Source organism: Camelus bactrianus, chromosome 4, assembly GCF_048773025.1.
Source record: "Camelus bactrianus isolate YW-2024 breed Bactrian camel chromosome 4, ASM4877302v1, whole genome shotgun sequence".
Taxonomy (NCBI): Eukaryota; Metazoa; Chordata; class Mammalia; order Artiodactyla; family Camelidae; genus Camelus; species Camelus bactrianus.
In genome coordinates this window covers 84,592,110-84,614,466 of record NC_133542.1, presented here as the reverse complement: position 1 = coordinate 84,614,466, position 22,357 = coordinate 84,592,110, and the positions used below count along the sequence as shown (strand labels likewise).

The following is a 22,357-nucleotide window of genomic DNA, read 5'->3' as shown; positions in this document are numbered from 1 at the left end:
CCAGCACACAGTAGGCACTCAGGAAATGGAGCCACTCCAGCAGCATAATCACTATATGAAACCTGTGGAACTGAGCACTGGCGTCTAATGTCTTTGATATGAATCTTACACTTCATTATAATTATTGTTAAAAATTGCTTTCCTAGAGCTGGGGACAAGCAGCATCTTTTTCTTTAAACTCTGGAGAGTGAGCCCTCTTCAGTCTTCCTCCCTCACACCGTCCAGCCTCAGTACTGTGGACAAGAGGGGCAGAGACCCCCTGCAGCCATGAGTCCAACACAAGACCTGCCGCCGTGTCCCATCTGCAAAAAAAGAGGGCTCCTTGTTCAGGGATGTGCACAGAGGGGTGGGCAGGGTCCATAGGGGAAGTGCGGTTGGGGGCGGGGTGGGCTTGAAGGTCTCTGTGCAGCCTGGGAAAGAGGGAGACCCCGTGACGGAAGGGCAAGTCGGGCGAGGGATGGCCCATCCTGCTGCCCCCTCTCCTGTGCTTAACCCCTCACTCCAGCTGGCCTCAAAGACAGCACCTCACCTGTTCCCACCCCAGGGCCTTTGAACGGTAGCTCCTTTCTCCCTGTTCTGGCATAGCTCTTCTTCCTGGGGCCTTGGGGAGCAGGGCAGACATCTGCTGGCCAACATCTGCGGGAGGGTGTCTCTCATGGGCTCAAGGGCTCTGTAATCGTCCTGCCTGGATGTAACCCCAGCAGAGTCTCTGCCTCGGCTTCGGTAAGAGTCATAGGACCTCCTTCAGGGGGCGGTTGTGAAATGTGGTTGCGCAAATATGTGCCAGAGATGTAAACAGGTCTCACTCTCAGCGCTTACATAGTTCAGGACCAAGCTGATCTGATGATCATCCTCTCATTTCCAACACTCACAGCACACTGGTAACTTCACTTTCCTTTGCCCATTGCTATCCCCTTGGCCATTAGCACCAAGGTCTTGGCCGCAGGACACCAGGCACTAAACAAGATGCTTTCGCCTTTGCCAGAGGACTGTTCGTTCCTGGCCCTCCCCTGCCCCCTGGTGGTCACTCTCAGTATTGCCCCAAGGCACCAGGTGGGTCCTTTTCCTGCAAGTTTGGGTATGGGCTCTGGGTCTGTCCAAGTCTCTGGGCACCCAGGCAGGCCCATGAAAAGCAGACTGGGCTGCCCGCGGTGCTGAGCTCCCCACCTGCACAGAGACGATGGGAACGTGTGCTTGATGGGCACAAGACCAGGGGCAGAGGGGGAGTCCCTTAGGGGAGGAGGAGACTTTGAGGGAAGAGGGAGCCCCTGGAAGAGGGAATCCTGGGGGTGGGATGAGCCCCTTGTCCTCAGCCTACCCCACAGCAGGCTGCTCTCCTGGAGAGCCCACTGCACCTGCTCACTAACCTGCAGGGGCTCCCCGGGGCCTGCCACATCCCCCACCGTGTGAACACCCTCGGCCCCTCCGAGCCAGCTCCAGCCCCACCTCTCACCATCTGACCACCCTGAGGTCTATCTGGCCACCTGCCCTGGGGACCTTCGCTCATGTTGCTGGAAACATTGTCATTTCATGGGCAGCTTCAGGGAAACTCCCGGACTCCCCCCTTTTACCTGGAGTGTAAGAGGACACCATGGACGTGTTTCACCACGGCCTGTCCTACTGTACAGGGGGCAGGGGACAGTGTGGGCCCCAGAGCTAGCAAGATCTGGGCTCCCCAAGAGGAGCAGCAAGCCACTCCCCTCGCCCCAGGCTTGGTCCGTATGAAGGCTCCAGGAGGTTCTCAACACGGAGCCTGGCACATAATAGGTGCTCAGGAAATGGCGATAAAATCCAGCTGCACTTTGGGAGCCCAGTTAAGGGGCAATCTGTTTATTTATGCCGTGTTCAGCGCACAGGGCACCAGCTGCATGTGAGTCTCAGTCAGACAAGGCCAGGGTAGTCTGCAGTAACAAACAGCTCCAAGATCTCGGAGGCCTCACATGCAACGCTTTGCTTTTCCTCTTGCAAAGTTTGTTGCTGGTCAGGTGGGTCTCCGAGCAGGAACTCCAGGACCCTGCTGCTGGCATCCCGTGGCACCCCCGGAGCTGCCTCAATAGGATGGTGGTGTTTCAGTTACGCAGCCGGCCACCCGCTGCCAGGAGGCTGAGAAGTTACGGTGAGCAAGGGACAGTCCCGGAGCACTCAAGTCTCATCCACCAAGGGCTTCATTCTGGGCCTCAGGTTATCCACCTGTCAAGTGAGGGGCTGGGTCCGTGGGGCCAGACAGGGCACTTGCTCAGCCCCTCCCCTCCCAGCTCACTGTCTCAGGGCGACTGGCCCTGCATGGCGAGAGGGAGATCCCTGAAGGGCCAGCACCAAGCATGGAGCGAAACAGGCCCCTTGCTGCTCCTGCTACGGGCACACCCAGAGATGGCGTCCCAGGTCCATTTACAGATGACAAGCCTGGACACGTGGGCTGCTGGGGCCACAGTGAGGGCCCAGGGTGTGACTGGGCCATGCAGCACCAGGACGGTGTGGGTACAGCCCAGGACAAGGCCTGGGGCTCGGGGAGAGACTCTGGGCACCAGCTAGGAGGCCCTCCCCACGCCCAGGGCCCCAGCTTCCAGATGGCCCTCTGAAGGCCCAGTCGCAAAAGCCACGTGTCCGGAAGCACCCAAGAGCACCCAGATAGGTCGGCCTCAAGGAATCAAGCTCAGGGCCTGGGCAGCCGGTGCATGGGGGTGTCCAGAGCCAGGCTTAGGGGTGCTGCACAGAGCAGCCCAGGACTGGGCACACTCTGCCAGTGGCTGTGGGGTGAGGGTGTGGGGACCCCTGGGAGGAGTCACAGGGCAGAATCTGGCTGGATCTGGGCAGGGACAGGACGGCTGTAAGCAGGGTGAGTGCCCAACACGGGGGTGTGCAAGGGCCCCTCTTGCGAGGTCCAGCCAACGGACTCAAGCTGTGCCCAGACTGAATGCTGCATCCCAGGGCCCAGCAATGCCTGAGATGCCTGGCAGCTGGGGTGGCCCTAGCTTGGGCCCAGGTTCTCCTCCATGGCAGCCCCCTCCAGCCAGCCTGTCTTTCTTTCCCTCTAAACCTCGATCCTCACCGTGCCCTGCATTGTGCATCTGTGTGGATGTTGGGGGAGCAGGGGGTGTGGCATTCTGCTTTTGTTTGTTGTGAATAACGTCAGATTTAGATTGAAATCTTGTACATGTTCCTGACTGGACTCAGCTAAACTACACACCTGTGAACCCTAACAAGGCCCTAGATGTCCCTAAGGGTGCTCAGGGCTGGGATTTCCAGGGTCTCAAAGGCTGCCCACCCTGACCAAGGGTCTCTTTTGCCTGCTCCCGCAGGCCGGTCCAGGGTGCTGCGGCTCTGGGGTGCAGGGCAGTATATACGCCCTGTGGGCAATCCAAGGGCCTTCCAAGGAGCGTCCCCCTGTGTGGGGGGCCTGGCCTGACTCCCCGCCCTCACACCCAGCCCAGTGACCCATAGTGCCTCCCCTCTCCAACGTCAAGGACCCTCACCGTCCTCACTACCAGGGTGGACGACGGCAAATGAGGCAGAAACGACACAGACGTGGTTCTGTACAAAACCTGAAATATTTTTACTCTTTTAAAACTTTGATCTAAGTTACCTTAGACCTCATGGACTCGATACAAGAGTAATATGAATTGGGAAATAAAACACTTTAATAGCCACAATAAACTTTGTTAGAAATGTACATGTTGCCAAAATAATAATAATAAAATTAAAAAAATAAAAGAAAGAGGAAGAGAGGGAGCAGCTCGATGGCCAGGTTAGATTCTATAAATGTTCAACACGGACAAGGAAAGGAAACCTTCAAAACGCTGGGTCTGATAGTCAGGGCCCCGTGAGGCTTGCCCCTCCCAGCCTCCGGGCCCCGGGGGGGGGGGGGCTGCGCGCCCCCAAACAGGACAAGCAAGGGTGGCAAGGCCTGCGTGAAGCTGCCTCTCCTCGTGGACAGAACACCCAGGGATGGGCATATAAACAAAGCTCATAAGAAATGTACAAATATAAAAAGCTACAAACATTAATAAATTACAGCATCACAAAACACAGAAACACTTCACAAGGTGCTAGTAAAATAATTGTACCCCCACCCCCTTCATCAGCAAGAAGGAAAGAAAGAGCTGGTATTCGAGGTGAAGATCCTTCTTCACGTGTGTCTGAAATAGATCTTTTGTGTACTGTTTGCTTCTGTAAAGACAGATTATAAGGCTGCACAGACATCACTTGTTTTTCAGGCAATACCTTAGGTCCTAAAAGAAAAAATAATAATAATAACCATAATAATACAAAGAAAGGAGGAAGAAGGAAAAGCATCGGAAACCCAACTGTCCATCATACTCGGCAAAAAAGTTGTATAAATGTTAATGAAGGGCTCTATAGAAAGAAACTCCTAAAGATACTTTTACTCTTATAAAAAAGAAGTCATTTAAAAAGCTATTTACACGCTACATTCTATGAAAAATATGCTTCAGGAAATACATCTAAAATTAAAATACAGGATTGCCTGAGAAACAAATCCAGCCCCTCCGTGTCGATGGGCAGACACGTGGTCCAGGAGCCACCCATGCACTCGACACCAAACGCCAACAGGTGACAAGACAGAAGTGCCTGGCCCCCAAGTCCTCAGGCCGCCCGGCCGCCGTCCGTCCCACCGGGCACACAGCAGGGTGACTTGGCTGGGAAGTGCTTCTCGGATATAACCAGTCGGGCTGGACAGGGCCCCATCGCATGGCTTAGCCTGGGCCCCCTGGGCCCCACACTGCAGCTGGGCCCGAGCCCTTCCCCGGGGACCCCATGACGGCTCCCCCCCACCCCACTGACACACTGACCCTGCTGCCGGCCCCAGCCAGCCCCGAGAGATGCCCCAGGCATTCAGGGCACGCCACCCGCCATCCGGCCCGCCACCCACCGACGGGGGAGCACAGAAGCTACATTCCTGGCAGGGCCGAACACCCTCTGCACTTGTCTGAGAATCACTTGGGAAGAGAAGGGGGGCACATACACACCCCAATTTCTCCTCCTCTTCCTCTCTAGTGTTCTTTGCCTTTTTTTAAGCCTCTGGAGGCTACCAGCCTGTGGCCAGCTCAGACTCCGGGCCTGGTGAGCACTGGCTCACTCCTCCTTCCTTGAAGGACTCCTGCTCGCAGCAGAGCTGCAGAGACACTGCAATCACACCCATGCTCGGGGATGCCTGGAGGCGGTCCTGACACTGGAATGGTCCTCAAACTGGCAGGGCCTCGTTTCGGGAACTGGTCACTCTAAGCAACTTGAGAAAAGACGTCTGTCCGTACTGGCGAACTTCGCCTGCTAAAGCAACAGACGCTCGTGTGGGGGGCGGGGGTAGCCGGGAGGAGGCCAGGCCCTCCCTGGGATGAGGCAGTGAGGCCACCCTCCTGGGGGCTGATGTTCCAGCGGGGCTCCGGGGGTCCTGAGCGGAGCAGAAGGATCCTGGTTTTCCAAATTTAAAGGAGCAGTTTTCCATTCCGATGAATTTTCAAAATTTTCCCAAGCCTCTGTTTGGCAGTGGCCATGCCCTTTTTTGTACGTTTTCCTGAGGGAGGAGAAGAGACAAAAGAGACAGATAAGTGAGAGGAGCAGTGTGTGGGGTGGGGGTCTGCAACCCCTCCTTGAGCCCCTATCCCCGTCTGTAAAGTGGGTCTGCCGCACCCAAGCCCTGGGGGTGCCGCATCCCCACAAATTCATCAGTTGTAGACAAACGCCCAGCCCAGAGGCCATGTCCCCAAGGGGCTGGGCCGTGGCGAGTGGGGTAGGGACAGGCCAGGGACGGCATCACTATGAAGCGAGGCCCCTGACCCACGTCCTGGCAGCAGGGCCACCTGAAGCCACGTTCCCCATGTCACAGCCAGGGTGAAGGGCGTCTGGGATTGACAGTAGGGATGTCATAGGACCCAGACAGTCCTCACCCTTAATTCACTCAGAGGAGCCTGGGTCACCTTAGTCCCGTCCCAGCGAACCCTCAGTAAACTGCCAACCACGCCCTGACTCCAAGCCAGGCCCCAGGTCAAGGCTCTAGGAGCCTGAAGGGCTGGACCTCGCTCCGAGAGAACCAGGACCCCCGGGTGAGTAACCACAGCTCTCAATCTCGAAAGGGACCATTTCGCTCACAGGCTGACCGAGTGCCTGGCCACAGACACTTGTGGCTACAGTGGGACAAAGGAGACCTGTGGGCATCCACAGGGACAGTCTGCAAGTCAGGGCTGGCAGGCGCGGTACCTTTGGCAGCGGTGTTGTTGGGGGATGACGAGGAGGGCCGCCTCTGGGTGAGGAAGACCCCAGGGGCCATGGGCTGGGAGGCACGACCTGCTTGGGCCCCAGCAAAGGTGCCGGCTGCCGTGTACTCGTGGTCAACCAGGCTGCTGCTGTGTGACTCTGGCTGGGGCTCAGGCGAGCTGCCCTCCTGGGAGGCCTGGCTGCTGGCCGTGCTGGTGGAGGCCGGGGTGGTGGAGGCTGGGGTGGTGGAGGCCGGGGTGGTGGAGGCCGACGTGGTGCTGGCCGAGGTGGTGCTGGCCGAGGTGGTACCGGCCGAGGTGGTGCTGGCAGAGGCAGAGGTGGACGGGGAGGTGGTGTTGGGGGCCAGCTTCCTCTTGGTGTTCTTTTTCTTTCTGCTTTTCTGTTCCTCCTTTGAACAAAACATGTGTGCATGTCAGCCGGCAGGGCCGGCCAGGCCTCGGACACTGGGAGCAGCCGTAGCCAGGGAGCAGGCTCCTTGCACAAGGCCTCTCCCCGGCACTGAGCAAGCCAGCGCTGCTGGAGCAGAAAGGTCTGGGCCATGCCCGAGCCCCAGCTCCAGCCACGCTGGGCACCCCAGAGCAGGGCTGGGGCCTGTGGAGGAACCACCAGACCCCCTGCTGTGAGGTGGGCCGTCCTGGACCCAGGGACGTGAGAGATGTGGCACCAGCACTCAACTGCAGCAGAAAAACCTTGCTCAATCTGAGCTGACCTACTGGTGGGTGTGTGGTATGAGCCCCCCGTCGCCCCAAACCCCTCCATTCCCCTTCTGAGCTGCCATGGGACTCTTGCCACCAGTTCCGGGCTTCCCCACTCCCCACTCTCAGGGACTTGGGAGCTGGAAGAACAGGGGTCAGCAACACTCAAATGTCCCCAGGCCTGTGACAGCCCCAGCCTGGGTGGTCCATGCATGAGGGTGGGGGGAACAGGGGTGTCTGGGAGCCTGAGTTCAGGCGGGGGCCCCCTCCTCACCTGCTGAGACAGTTTGGCCGCGGCGGCTGCCAGTCCGGTCTCAATGGAGGCCACTCTGGTCCCCTCACGCACAGGCCTGTCCTGCCTCGGCACTGACGGCCCGACCCTCGCTGCAGAAGAGAAGGTCAGCCTGCCTCGAGCGGCCACCCACTGCCTGTGTGCCCTCCTGGGCTCCCCCGATCCTGCCCCAGTCTGTCCCTGCATCCCAGGGACAAGTCACAACTCGAAGAGGGTCAGCATGAGCCCCAACCCAGCGAGGGGTGGCCTCCCAACACGAGCAGACAGGAGGGATCGGGAGGGAGTCGCGTAGAAGGCGAACAAGACCCCACCCCACTGGCCGCTGTGACGGGGGCCAGGTGCAGAGGCAACTGTCCCAGCTCCTTGGAGAGGAGCTTGGCAGAAGGGCACCCACCGCGGAGGCACCGCACTGCCCTACTTGCAGGCGCTGGGACGCCTTTGGGTGAGCTTGCAAAAGCACCTGGGCTGAGGTCCTGGGACGGATGGGGAACCCCAGTCAGGCCCCTGCAGGCAGGCGACACTCCGTCTGAGCCCCACACAGAGCCAGTGAGAGAGTGTGGGACATGGCTGCTGGCACTCGGCGTGGACGGAGCTCCCTTCCCAGCCCCCAGCATTACCTGTCGGGCTGTAGGGGGCGTCATCCGAGCCTTTCCTCTTCTTAGACCGGGACTTGAAAACAGGACTGTCCTCATCGGATTCCAGCGAGGGGTAAACTAGAGTGAGGGGAGGGAGGGCGGAACTACTGGTGTGGCCACGGGCAGACCTTGTGGCCAGCATCCCCCGGGCTGTCTTTGGCTGCATAATGCCAACCCTCCTGGCGTGGCTGACACACACATCGGCACAGGTGGCCTCTGAAGTTGTCCAGCCCAGGCCCCCTTGAGGTCCAGACAGGGGCAGGGACTACCCAGGCAAGGGGTCCTGTCCAGACCCCGTGGCCACCTGACCAGCAGTGCTGCCCCAGCCTGGCCGCAGCACCCACTGGGGGCCACTCTGATGCCATCAGAGAAGAGAACACCTGATGTCCATGGAGCTAGGTGGCTCTGAGGCCCCTGGGCTCGGCTCTGCAAGTCTCTGGAGGACGGAGCACCACACAGCAGCCCTGGTGACTCACTGGGTGCCACCCCCTTACTGGTTCAACCCCAGGGGCCTGCCTCGTGTCCCAGGGGAGCCCAAAAAATGGAGTTCACTGTCAGTCGTACCAGGGCAGGCCCCACAGCAAGGCCTCAAAGTGTCCACCAGATAGGGCAGGGCCAGCCTCACCGTGGGAGGACTCTCCAGGGGCAGGAGCGTGAACAGGCAGTTGTCAGATCATCAGGACTGCGCTAAAGGCAAGCTCTGCCCTACCAGGGCCAGCACATCCCTGGCCCCGAGGTGTAGGGGTCTGTGCCAGCACCCTCTGCACCCTGTGGGGGCTGGGACACCCCTAGGCAGCGGGCCAAGGCATGGAGGCAGGTCCTCGCTCAGAGTTCCCTCCCAGGTGGCCAACAGCAGCTCCCTGAGAGCCTGTCAGAAGCTGGAGTGCAGGGCTTGGAAGGGCTATAGTGGGCGGTGAGGGGCCACGCTCCTGAGCAGAAGCCACGGCCACAGCCTAGCCACTAACTCACTGCCCACCACAGACTTGGGCCCTAGAGCCACTCTGCCTACATGTGATGGTGACACGGTCTCAGCATGTCTGTGAAATGGTGCGGCCACAAGGAGGAGAGTCAGGCAGTTTCTCAGAAGCTGAAACAGGCAGCGACCCAGGCATATGCCCAGGGGCACCACAGACACAGGCCATATAAAATCCCCTGCACACCCATGCTCATAGTAGCACTATTCAAAAATCGCCAAGAGGTGGAAGCCATCCATGCATCTGTGGAGGGACGAAGACATAAACAAATGTGGTGCGTCCACGTGGTGGAATATTATTCAGCCATGAAAAGGAACGGAGTGCTGACATGAGCTATAATGTGGATGAAGCCAGCACAGAAGACTAGGCACTGTGCCATTCTGTTCACATGACATACCCAGAGCAGGAAAATCTACAAGGCAGCATAAATCAGTGGTGGCCAGGGGCCAGGGGAGGGTATATGGACTCTTAAAGGTACAGGACAGGGGTTTTTTTTAGGATGATAAAATGTTCTCAAACTGAGTGTTGTGATGGGGGCACATCTATCCCTCTAAATACACGGAGCACCACTGAGCTGCACGCTTTTAAAGGATGACTTTTAAGGTGCGTGAATTACATCTCATAAAACAGGGCCCGGCTGCCGGCACCCAGGGTGCACGCCCCTCCCCGACAGCGGCGCTCACCATAGTCCGAGTCCTTGAAGCAGGCATCCAGGTGGTCCTGGTCCTCCTCGTAGTCGCCCAGGTCCACGCTGTTCTTGGCCGCCCTCTTCAGCAGCCGCTTGCCCGTGCTCTTACCACCAGCCCCGTTCTTTCGGGCGCCATGAGCTGCCAGCGAGCTGCCCTTGGCCTGGCCAGGGCCCCACGCAGTCTGCAGGCAGGAGTCGGAGGCCTGCAGGTTGGCCATGGACAGCATTCCCTGAATGGCTTCCTGTGTGCTGGGGGAGGCGGGGGGCTGGCTGGAGGCACAGAGAGACAGGCACTCAGCCCAAAGCCCACACAGCCTCCCACCCAACAGCCAGCGGAGGGCCTGGGGTGGAGGACGGTGGTGGCTGATGACCCCCATGGAAAGGGCCGGCCACCCCCTTCCCCTACCTTTCCCCAAAGGGAGGGTTGGAGGCCTTGGGACAGAGAGGGGCATAAAGAGGGGACACAGAAGGAGGAAGGGAAGGGGACAGATGGAGGGGCAGAGGAATGGGGGTGGCAGATGGAGGTGCCACTGCTCCTGGTCTCTGCCATCATAAAGCCAATGAGCAGACTCCCCCAAGGACCCAGGCCATCCTCCTTCCCCCTCCCCACTCTAGCTGGCTCTGTGCACCCGTCGGCCCACCCCACACTGCTCTCCCACCTTAGACCCCTGCCCCTGGTGCTCCTCCCCCCATGTCTTCAAGGGCGTCCTCACACCAGCACCTGAGATGGAGAGGCACTGGCCTCCCCGTCCCATGGCACTCGGTCTCCCCAGGTGGCACCTGCACCTGGACCCTCGCCCTTGCCCATCACCCCAGGTTTATGTCTACCAGGGACAGGATGACCCCTCTCAGCCTGTGGGGAGCCCGGCCACACCTCTCAAGGCTCTCTGGGTCCCTGGAAGGGAGGGCCAGGATCTGGACATGGGGTGGGGGGAGCTGCAACACTACTTAGGCCCCCTCCCTGGTCACAGGCCCAAGAGGCCCGGCGGTGGTCCTGCCCTGTGTGGCTGACATCCCGGGCTCTGCTTGCCTGCCCCACGTGCCCCCGGGGGATGGGCCCACGCTCAGGGCTGCCAGAACCCAGAGGCAGCACACCAGAGTGCCATTCCACATGGGTCCCAGTGGTTCTGCATTGTCCGCTCCCATGCTGCCCGCTTCCTGCCCCGGCTCCCAAAGTGTCTGAAGCACGTTTAGTAAGACATTAAAACAAGAAGGGATCAGGAGTCCCTCCTCAGAAACAAGGTTCCCAAGACTGCAGCTGGAGGGTGCAGGGAGATGGAGCTGGCCCCGGGGAACACAGACACAGAGGGTGGTCCCCTGTGGTCCTGGGGTCCCAATGAGGCAAGTTTGGACAAAAGCCATCCTGTGAGGGGTACTGCTGGGCTCCAGGCCAGGGACTCTGCCCCAAGCCAGGAGGAGGCGACGGGCAGGCGCCTCTCTGGGCAGCCCTCCATGCATACCACTTCCCCTAGCCCTGCCTGGGACGCACTGGACCGCAGTGTTTTGGGGTTTTGCTGGAAGCGAACGGATTACGGTTCCAAAGCCGCAAATAATGGGAAAATCAAATATGGTCAGACCGCCACGGAGAGCTGGGAGCCCTCCATCAGATCTTCCACCTGCCCCAGCACCCTCCTAGCCCCCACCGACCCACGCCATGAGGGCAAAGGGCCGCCCAGACCCAGCCAGGAGCACGTGGCGTCCGGTTGTATCACTGCTGTAGCATCACCTCTCATGCTCTCTGAGCAGGCCCAGACCCCCGACTCAGCACGAAAGCCAGCAAGAGCTGAGAGCAGGCCATCCACCCTCTGCACCAGGCTCTCCAGGAGGTGAATGAGGCCCTTCTTGGCCCACCCTGAAGGTCTCGGGCCCCCTCACCCGCTCTCATGGCCTGGACAAGCACCAGGCTTCTGGCAGGGATGGGAGGGTGGAGGCCTGGACACCCACCACGAGGGTCCCCCGGGAGCCAGCGTGGAAACCAGCCGCCTGCCTGTGCCATCTGGACCGCGTGGTCCCAGCCCAGCTTGGCTGCAACCCGAGAGGGAGGGGCCTCGGAGCCCAGGGCTGCAGTCTGTCTACACGGGCCGGCGAATCAAGGAGCGAAGTCTAACCAGTGCGCATGGAAAATAATACCTTAATCCTCCAATTATCATACCAAAATCCTCTCCTTTCCCCCCAGTGGTAAACACTAAGCAAACCATCCACAAGAAATTAACATATTTTCCTCCATTTTCTTCAGCTGCTTTTTTTTTCCCAAACAGCGAATACTTAAAACAGAGCAAATGGACCATCAAACACTGACCTACACTCCAAATGGGAGACTTGGGAAAGGAACTGCCTGCGGCGGCCGAGGGGGCCCAGCCCCGGCAGGCACACGTGCACGTGTGCGGGCGTGTGTGAGCCACACGTGCGTGCCTACAGAGCGTCCTCAAACTGGATGCCCTCCTCCTGGCAGACCGCGCTCAGGTTGTCAGGAACCCCAGCCGCAGCGCCTGCGTCCCAGCTCCACGCAGAGTTCGGGCACCAGCGCCATCTGCCCTCATCCCGGGGGTCCTCTCCCTGGGCCTCGTGGGGGACCTGGCGTATCTAGGGCACCTCTCCAGGGTCTGGTGTCAACCAGTCACTGAGGTACCAGCTAGTTACAGTTCTTCCCCTTAGAATAAGGGCACTTCAAAGAGGTGAGGGGCCAGCCCCGGGCACCAGCACCCTCCAGGCAAAGACAGCTCCTGTCCAGGCAAAGGGGCCTCAGGTCAGGGTCCCACCACAGCAAAGGCCAGAGGGCATCACTGCATAGAAGGGCTTAGGTGTGCACATCAACAGACACCACTTAAACCCCCAGTCATACTCCACTCCCATGAGAGAAGGTGTCTACGGCTGTCTGTGAGCATAACACTGCACAAGAACTGGCAATTTATGAAAGAGAATACAACCATTTAATTTAGCAAGAGCCCTTTTCAATCAAGCACTCATCTGCCTCCCGGAGCCCCGCTATCCAAGGCGGGGCTGACACGCTGGCTTCCCCAGGTTCACGAAGCCTTGGGGACCTCGATTCTGGAAACACGGACTGAGAGGCAGACGGGGACAGGCAGAGGGCAGATCTAGGGAACCGAGAGCACTGAGAAGGCCATATGGGCCCTGCCTTCCCCAGGCCAGCAGCACGGTCAACCTTCCAGGATCCCCGCTCTTGGGTCCTGTTATCAGGCAGATGGAGATGCTGGTCCTGTCTCTGCTGCTTCCTGGCAGTGTGGCCTGAGCCTCAGTTTCCCCATCTGTGCAGCAGGCATCTGCTGTTGACTCGAGGACTGGAAGGGGAGCCACCGTCTACCATAGTGGATTAGGTCCCCAGATGGGGAGGCTGCAGGGGGAACAGCCCCAACCCCTCAGTTTTCTGTCTGTGGAACTCGTGGAAACTCCGTGTGAAAAAAAAAAAAACAACAGGCCATGATGCTTAAAAACAAAAGTTAACTGAGATTAAAAGAATTTAACTGGGACCACCAGGAGAAAAACAAGCCCTGGCCCTTCATCCAATGCAAAGCCCCAAGGGGATTAATCCGTTTCTCCAAATCAAAGGATGGCAGCTGGGCAGGCCTAGGCAAGGAGGGCAGCCGGAGCTGCACGGACACACGCCCTGGCCTGCCGGACTGCCCGGAGCCTCGGGGCCTCCAGGGAAGAGCAGCGTGCACACCCGCAGTGAGTGGGCTCCTGAGGCCGCACACCTGGGCTCCCACGGGTCTCAAGGACAACGCCTTGGTCCCCACACAGCCCCAGTCGGTGCGGTAATCTGGGAAACTGGCCAAACCAGCCCCTCCTCAGTCAGGGAGTGGGCTCCACACCCCCAAGCTCTGAAGCCGTCATCTCCCTAGTCACAGGGAAGCCAGGATGGGGTCCCAGAGAGGCCCGTTAAATGCCCTTGACCTTGACACTGGGCGCACACAGTAGAATTTTTCTTGTTTTTGTGGCATTTGGGAAGCGAGGAGACAGAGACAGCTAGGCGTCCCCACCTGGAGCAACCCCAACACCTTCCAGGTGCCCAGCCTGGCACTGCGTCCCCGCGGGGACCCACAGGTATGGTGGCCCCCCCAGACTCCTCCGTCATGGCCCCCACGTGGAGCTGCTCCTCAGCTGCCTTCCCATCCAGCATCCAGGACGTCTGTCCTCAGAGCTCCATGCCCTGGCTCGGGAGCTCTGCAACACGCAGGGCCTGCACTGCCAGCCTCTGCTCACCTCCCTGGCCACCCGACACCACCTATGCCAGGCAGGGGTCGCACTCTGGCCGCCTGGCCTCCGGGACGTGGATCCTCAGGGCTCCGTCTGGCCCACCTCCGTGGAAGCACCCCCCCGCCCCGTGGGCACCGGGCCTACCTGTTGGGGTTGTACTCGAGCGCGCCGACCTCCTCACTGGCCTGCAGCAGGTCCAGGATGCCCGCGGCCGAGCCCCCACCGTCCTTCTTTACTTTGGCATTGCGGGCGGGCTTGGTGTCCGTGTCTATGTGCAGCGAGCCCTCGTCAGAGGAGTCGTCGCTCTGCTGTGGGGACAGAGCAGCGGGTCAGAGAGGGCCTTGGCGGTGGGGATGGGGACTACTGGTTCCCTTCAGTGAGAAAAAGGAGATTTTTTTTTAAAGTTTTTAAAGAGCCTGTCCTTGTAATGAGCACCTGCCAGAGCTCTGTGCTGGGATCTTGGGGCCCCACCTGCACTGCTTCCCAGAGGAACCCTGGTTCGCAGGACCTTATGCAAGCGCCCCGGTACTGAACAGAGATACAAGAGGAGTTGCCATGGGTGGACTGGGAGCAGGCGCGTGTGCCAGCGCCTGAGGGACCCCCTGCTTAGAGCCCCTGGCAGGTGGCTCTGCAGGGATATCCTGGGCTCTGCAGGCAGGATGTGACCCTGACGAGGAACCTGGCCTCCTCAGAGATGGCCACTGCATCCTGGGTTGGACATGGCCTTAGAGGGCATCTAACTTAACCCCCACACCTTAGCACAAGACCCAACAGCCAGCAGGCCTGGCCCCGCTTCCCCCAAACCCCCGTCCTTGAGCATCAACAAGATGCATTACCCTCACTGCAGGTCTGACGGGAGAGCGGCTCCCAAGGCCGCACCACTCACACACACCTACAGACCTTCCACAAGCCCCACATCTGCCTTTGCCCCTCCTGTGCAGGGCCCCGGGGCTCGCTCAGCCTCCCCAGGAACATGGCCCCTTCTGCACCCCGCCCAGAAAGCTCAGTCAGAGATGTCCCACCAAGCGGCACGCGAGCCATAGCTTTGAGGACGTCCAGAGACGGGGGTGGACATCTTGCTGGGCCTCCTGTGACCAGGGCCCCAGGAGGCACCTGCTTACCTTGCAGAGCGCCGAGTCCAGCTTTGGCTTTGTCACGGGCGTGGGCAGCGGTTCCTTCTTGTCCAGTAAGACTGAAAGCAGAGCAGACGGGGGTCAGTGGTGGCTTTGGAGGAGCGGGAGCCCAGGTCCGGCGACCCCCGATGCCCACTCCACATGCCCAGGATCGCCCTTATGAGGCTGGGCCTGTCCCCACCCCACGTCCCCCCAACTCACAGGACAAGTCCCTCTTCGGAGCATTTTTCTTCCTCCTGATGGGAAACTCGTCAATCTTGAGCTCCCCGTCATCTGACACGTACTCATACTCGTCCCGCACAGGCTGGGCTTTGTCCTCCTTGAAGTTCTGCAAGGCCCCGAACACCCCTGGGCTTGACTGTGGCTTGAGGGCCTTGGAGCTGGGGTGGCAGAAGCGGGCTGGTCAGTGGGCGTCGCACAGCCTGCCCAGAGCCTCCGGCACCCCACCATGGGCCTTGGAGGCCCGAGAGCTGGGTGGGACCCTTCCCAACCCCACAGGCTCCTCCCGTGCCATGACCCCAGCAAGGACAGCGCACAACGTACGGGGTACACGCCTGGCCCTCCTCCCCAGTGCCTGGCCCTTTCTCTGGCTGCTCAAGGTTGTGCCCCTCACTAACCCCTCAACTGCAGCCACTGGGCGAGCAAAGCCCTCCTTCACCCTGCCCTGGGGCCTGATACAAGCCAGTGCCCCCTGGCCTGCGTTTTCTGCATGGCTATTCTGAAAAGATAAATTCAGGGCAGATGTGCAGACACGATGGTCTAAAAAGTGTCATACACACGTGCAACTCATCTTCCTCCTGGGATCAGACAGGGCTCCTGCAAATGAGGAGAGCCCAAATGCTACAGCCGCCGCCTCCCCGTCGGCTCAGGGCACTAATGCACACTCAGCAGAGGGGACAGCATGCGGGGCAGAGGCCTCTGCAATTGCCAACGCGTACAGCTCCTATTCCCAGCAACGGAAACGCAGAGGGTGGCTGGCGTGAGCTGTGCCGGGCGTGGGCATGAGGTCTGTAACACACACACACACACTCCCCACGTGCACACACACGGGGGTGGTATGGTTACCAAGGAATGAGGAATGTCTGCTTTCCTCTCCTCCATTTCTAAACCCCATAGCATGGAGGGTCAGCCAGAGAGTCAGTGTCGCGCAGAAGCCCCCCGGACCTCATGGCTGAGTTTCAGATAAATCGAGGACATGCAAAGGCCATGAAGTCAGGGCGACAGGCCCGCGCCCCGCCTGCGCACTGCCGTGAGCTCTCGGGAATCACGCTCCCCCGTGCCAGGCCTGCACCCGCACCAGGTGCTGCCAGCTCCATCTCCCCAGCACCTGAAACGGCCTTCCCCCATCCTGCAGGTGAGGAGACTCGGGCGTACAGCGGAAGAGTGGCCCCAGTCCCATCGCAACATGTTAGCTTCCTGGTTGCTGGGTGCCCACCCTGGCCTCCGGATTCAGCTTACAACTGCGTGTGGGGCCGAGGCCGCGTCTCAGCAGGCATGGGGTGCCTGGTTCACCCACCTCCCATCAGGCCAGCCCAACACACTGGTCAGCAGATGAGGGGAGACCCCTCATGCAGTCTGCACCCCAGACACGCCAGCTCGCACACACACGCCCTCCCAGGCCGGGTGCCCCCATCTCTCAGCTTAGTGCTATCTCCTCCTCCCTCGGGGACACGAGGACTCCACAGCACCCCAGGGCCCACAAATCCTTCCTCCTTGGCCTCCATCACAGCCGTAATTTTAGGTGAATTGAGTACTGGGTTAATACCAGCCCCTCCCTATTGGCGTCTGGGCTCCAAGGCCAGGACCCTGACTCCCATCACGTCCTCTGTGCCAGCCCAGGAGAGCCACTCAGCTAATATCCGCCCAATCACACTCTCCTCCTTCCTGCTGGCACACACCACTGCCCCTGCCCCACCTACCAGAGCTTTGGCTCAGGAGGTAGGGAAGGGGTCTGCCTGGTGATACCAGCCAGCTCAGGAGGGAACTCATCTGCGAAGCCCTCCAGGGTGTGTGTGTGTGTGTGTGTGTGTGTGTACAAGCAGAGGATGTGTGTGTGTGCATGTGATGCCGGGGTGGGGGGCATTCAGAGAATGTGTGTGCGGCACGTGGCACGTGCAACCAGCCCCTCCTGGCACGAGCACTCACGTACCCTAGGAGCTTCTTGTTGGAGAAAGAAAATGAGAACTTGGTGTCCTTGTTGCCTGACAGAGGAGACTTCTCCAACTTCTGTTCCTCCTCCATCTTCAATAGGGAGTCAGGCTTGCTGTTCTGAAAAGCAAACCCAGGACTGTCCTTGAGCCCCACAGAGGCGGCCAGTGGGGAGAGGCAGCAGGACTGGCCAGCCTCCTCCCTCTGACCATGTCACCTGGGGACCCGTGCCCATGGCAGCCCCTGGCCCACAGGACCTGCCCTTGGACGCTGCCCCGTTCCAGGGAGTATGAGCTTGAACCAGGGGAGGCCACACCAGCCATTGTCCTAGGCCGGGATGTGCCCACGACAACCCCTCGGAAGCTGGCTCCATAGAGGCCACGTGCACAACCAGACCCTCAGCACTGCCCACCTGGGGACAGGTGGACACACCTGACACACTCCACAAGCACACACTCACAGCAAACAGGTGCCCACCTCCGCTCACACCACCGAGCCCGTGTTCCCCCGCACCGCCCTCCCCGAGGGCGGACTCGCGAGGTGGGCGCATCTGCACACAGCCCCCTCACCTTGTACTTCCACTTAGCCTCCGACTTGCTCTTGGTTTGCTCTCGGATTTCCAACCTCTCCACATCGTTCTGCGTGCTGACCACCTCCTTGTTGGGCACACTCAGGACATTCTTTGTGGCCTAGAAAATACTAGCCATGATCTAGTATAGGACATGGGAGGGCAGCCGGGCCCCATCAGGCTACTGCGCGAAGTGAGAGCCACTTCCTGAGCCTGCCTCCTGCTGGCCTGCATGCAGCAGCTCACCTTCCATCAGTCTGCTCGTCCACCTCTCCACCTATCCACCCACTACCACCCACCCATGGATCTGACCATCTTTCTATCCATCCACTCACCCACTCATCCACCCACCATACACCCACTCATTCATCCTCCCACTCTCCCTCCTCCCTCCTCTCCCTCCCTTCCTTTCTCTTTCTCTCCGTCCTTCCACCCATCCATCCATTCATTCATCTACCTTCTTGAGAAAGAGAAAGCCGTCTAGCCTGGGGAAGGGAAAACCAATGTGCCCCACTTACGCCCCTGCGACACTAGCTCTGTTAGCCACCAAATTCCTGGGAAGTGGATAATGGCTCCCATTTCCAGGAAGTCACTCCATGTGGCCTGCTCTCAGGGACTCATGGTCCCCAAAGCCCACACCTAAGACTCTTTACTCACACTGGTGGCTTCTCAGGGCCAGGCCTGCCTCTCTAACTGCCTGCAGGTGCTCAGGCCCTCAAGGCAACCCGGCCTCATCGCCAGCCCCATCACCAGCCCCTCTCCTGCCTCCACACTGCCCACCACTGGGTGCCTCACTCGCCTTCAGGTCCCAGCCAATGCCTGGGCCCGAGGGAAGACTCAGCCAGCTCGTTCCCCCAGGTGACCCTCAGTGGTGCAACCCTGATCCAGCACCAGCTCTACTGCCTTCATTGGGAGGGTCTCACCCCAGCTGCCCTGTATCTCCAGCACACAGACCCCGCAGCCCCAGGACCCCCCGCGGACCTGGAGCCCGGAGGTGCCCGCAGGCCTGCTGGCCTGGGCGGGGAGGGCGCGGCCACCCACCTTGCCCTTCTTGGGGGGCTCAATCTTGGTCAGCGCCTCCTTGGTGTGGGCCTCCAGCAGGTCCAGGTTGGGGATGGTGGGCGAGGCCGACCCCCTGCCCTTCTTCCCTTTCTTCTTGCCCCCATCCTTGAGCTTCAGCGACTTGGGAGCCTTGGGGGGCTTCGGGGGCTTGGGGACTTTGGACGGCTTGGGCATCTTCATGGTTTTGGGAGTCTTTTTTTTGGACACTTTCTCCAGAAAGGCCCGAGGAGGGCTGGCCTCAATGGGGGACGGGGGCTCCTCCTTCTCCCGGTCCCCAAAACAGACCTCGTCTGAGGAGACGGCCGCAGTCACTTCGGGTCGGGAGGCCTTGGAGGCATTCTGGGAAAAGGACAGGGAGAGGTGACCAGCCACCTTCTGCTGGAGGGTGTCGCAGCCCCAGGCCGCGGGAGGCACTCAAGCAGAAAAGGAGCAACCGACCACACGATCAGCTCACACGTTCACATTTCTCCTGCACCATCTGTAGGACACGCCCACATCCATCACCACCACCTGCGAACACGGTCACACCGCCTACACCACCCATGTGACACGTTCACATCTGTCCCACCCCACACCATCTGTGAAACAGGGCGCCATCAGTCTGCGTCCGCACATGACCCCTCCGCCTCCTTGGCGGGGACTGCTGTCCCACCCTGAGGCACGGGGAGGCTGTGGGCTGTCCAGGCTCACACAGCGTCCTCCCTCAGACCCGCAGGGAGCTGCAGGGAGTCCCCACCCTGCAGGAGTCCCCTCCTCCATCAGCCAGGAGATGGGAGTGTGCCACGGGGCCTAGGAGTCCGGGCCCCTGTCCTGCAGGGAGCCCCACCCCACAGGGGCTGGGGGAGGGGCTGCCTCGGCCATGGCCGTCCCTGGTGGGCAGCCCTGGGGAGAACGAGGGAAGACAGGCAGAGATCTCCCTTGACCGAGGCTAGCTGGCCCCCCAGGTCAACCCTACCTCACTGAGCCGGATCTCTTTGGCCAGGTCTTTGATGAGCTGTGAGGGTTTGAAGTGCTCTGGGAGTTCATCCTCATGCTCTGCCAAAGCCTGCAGGGCAGCCACACACAGGGTCAGCGGGTCTCCCGCTGGGTCTGGGCACTGAGGCCCACCCATCCACCCACCCACAGGGACCCCAAGCAGGCTCGCCTCTGTGGTTTCTGACACACGCCCTCTGTCCCTCCAGACCGTCCCCCACCTATCCACCCAGGACTCCCAGCCCCACTGCCACCCAGACAGGCACAAGGGCGGGGCTGCACAGGAGTGGACTGGCTGCATGGGGTCCTGAAGGGGTTAGCCCACTCTGGCCAGACACTGCCCCGACAGGAAGGCTCTGCCATGACCCTACTCTGAGGCGGACACATAAGTCCCAGAGAGGAGGGGTGCCCAAGGCCACTGCCTCTGCTGTGGGGTGGATGGGGGCCATCCCTTCTTCCTGGGCACGAGGCCGCTCCACCTGGCCATGCAGCTGCTGTGAGATAAGAGGCCACTCTGCACTGCTCCGGGCCTTGAGGCCAGGGGACGTGTGGCCGAAGAAGGGCCCTGGGAGGGGACTTGCCATCCGTCCCAGCCCGCCCACGAGAGCAGCACGAAGTACACAGAGTTCCCCTCCTGCAGGCCTGGTGGGACCTGCCCCTGACTGGGAGGGAGTCCCCAGGCAGTGCACACTGCCCCAGAGGGCACCCAGGGCTGACCAGGCCCCGCACTTCCCACTGCACCCACAATCCAGGCAGGATGCCAAGGCAGGTGGGAAGCCATTCCTCTGGAGTCTCCATTAGGAGAAGCAGCTGCTGCGTGGGTGCTAATGAGGGGGGCCCAGAAGTGCTGCTTCAGGGGAGCCGTGAGGGGCACAGGGCAGTGCTACTGTGGGCGGGGGACAGAGGGGCACAGAGCAAAACCAGCTTCTGAGCTGGTGCCTGGGCCAGCTGGTAGGACCAAGAGGATATCTCAGCCGAACATCCAGCCAGCCACTAGCCTGAGTGCTCCCTGGCCTTTTGGGTTCACCCAGCACTGTCTCCACCACCTGCCTTCCTCCCACCGAATCTCCCTGCCACTCAGCCCCCGCCCCTCAGGCCAGGCCCCTGGATGATGCATCCGCCCCCCACCAACAGGTGTCTGACCTAGGCAGATGGCACCCACCTGATTTACACGTATTAGTTCCCACTGAAGGAAGAACGCGCCCTGGGGACGGCTCCCCACCTGCCATCGTCCCCTCTGCCCTGGGTCACACCTAGCACACCTCCCTACCTGCTTTTTCGTCCATGATCTGAAAGCACCATTGAGAATTTTAGCTCCTTGGACTAAATGAGGGGGCAGCTGCTTCCCAGATTTGTGAGAACCTGGGGGAAGATGGAGGGGTTTGCTCAGGAGGGTGCCCACCCTCACCTGCTACCTGCAGGTGACTTAAAGCCCCGGTGGTGGGAGGCACTCACGGCCGGACCTTTCAGAGGCCTCTGCCCACTGCCACCTGCCCAACTGCCAGCGGTTCCTCTTGGAACCTAGGAGACACCCATCCAAGACACCCTGTAAGGGGCAGGACTGGCCTCACTGTCCACCCACCAGGCCCCTCATGCAGGCAGCCCAACTCCCCCCTCCACCTGGTCCCTGGCCTGCATCAGCGAGCGGCCACAGTCACACCCCAAAGCAAGCATCCCCAGGTTCCTCCTGAGTCCCACTCTCACATTGCACCCTGCACAGCTGAGGGACACCAGGCAGGATCCGGTTCCCACTGGGGTGACCCAGGGCAAGCACCACCTCAAACACACCCTTGGGAGCCAGAGCCAGTCCCATATAGAAGGCACAGAGCGTCCCCTCTTCTGGCAAAGAGCACACTACGGAGGCAGAGCAGCCTCGAGCTCTGATACCAGCCGGTGACCATCTATCTGCCTGGCAACTCTCTGGGTCCCCTCAGCCCTGGGGCTGCTGTGATGTCAGCCCCTTCAAAGAGGAAGGCCTGAAGCAGAGGGGCGGGGGCAGCCCAGCAAGGCCCGGCTGGCCAGCAGTCACTCTGGCCAGGCTGTCCCCAGGTCCCAAGGTGTGGCTCCGCCAGCATGACCCCCATCCCACCTCCCCAGCAAGGAGCCCCCCAGGCAGGGCACGCCCTCTGCCAGGGTGGAGGCACAGGGTTCGAATTTAGAGAGTGATGGATGAGTTTCAGTGAAACCTGGGCAGCCCAGGTTTCTCATCTCAAACTAGAGCCAAAGCGCCTAAGTCCTAATAAGGTGGCCTCCACTTGCGGCTCTTATCAGAACACAAGAGAGCAGCTTCCAGGAAGGGCAGGCGCTGCTGAAAAAGGAAGCTCTCTGTGAAAGCAAACACTCCTCCCACGTGGCTGCAGGAAGTCTGGAGACCTGAGCAGAGGGTGGCCACCAAGAGCCACGCGCTGATCCCAAAGGCATGACCCCGGCAGGGCCTGGGATGGAGGGCCATGACTGCAGAGGGCAGAGACCCAGCGGAGCCACCCCTCCCCACACGCCTTCCACGAGGGGCCCTGCCACCACACCCACCCCTAGTACAGCAGGGATACTGCAGGGGTCCCTCAGCTGGTGGGGGCAGGCATACACCCAGGCCTCGAGATGTCCCCACTGAGCCCAGTCAGTGACCACACGAGGCCACGGGCACCACGCCGAACACACACTAGGCCTGGGAACACTCGGCCAGAACTCTTTCTGAAACAGCAGACTGCCCTGCAGGCAGGAGTCCTGTCCAGCCTCACACCGCA

General features: G+C 60.4%; 1 protein-coding gene across 6 annotated transcripts in view; it reads right to left on the bottom strand.

The window, feature by feature from the left end:
• Window positions 1-3,529: 3,529 nt before the first annotated feature.
• The window catches only part of PHF2 (PHD finger protein 2), an 89,908-nt gene continuing 71,080 nt past the window's right edge, over window positions 3,530-22,357 (bottom strand). For 4 of the 6 annotated variants that reach the window (XM_074363020.1, XM_045504597.2, XM_074363018.1 and 1 more), the window contains exons 10-22: window positions 20,884-20,975; window positions 19,597-19,686; window positions 18,621-18,980; window positions 17,581-17,700; window positions 17,013-17,131; window positions 15,065-15,243; window positions 14,852-14,922; window positions 13,875-14,038; window positions 9,511-9,785; window positions 7,836-7,931; window positions 7,201-7,310; window positions 6,214-6,619; window positions 3,530-5,530 (exon numbers count right to left, since the gene is read on the bottom strand). In XM_074363020.1, the coding sequence (XP_074219121.1) occupies window positions 5,442-5,530; window positions 6,214-6,619; window positions 7,201-7,310; window positions 7,836-7,931; window positions 9,511-9,785; window positions 13,875-14,038; window positions 14,852-14,922; window positions 15,065-15,243; window positions 17,013-17,131; window positions 17,581-17,700; window positions 18,621-18,980; window positions 19,597-19,686; window positions 20,884-20,975 (2,171 nt within the window). In that variant the 3' untranslated portion in view covers window positions 3,530-5,441. The remainder of the gene's footprint in view (window positions 5,531-6,213; window positions 6,620-7,200; window positions 7,311-7,835; window positions 7,932-9,510; window positions 9,786-13,874; window positions 14,039-14,851; window positions 14,923-15,064; window positions 15,244-17,012; window positions 17,132-17,580; window positions 17,701-18,620; window positions 18,981-19,596; window positions 19,687-20,883; window positions 20,976-22,357) is intronic. The other 2 variants (XM_074363019.1, XM_045504595.2) reach the window with 1 other exon arrangement.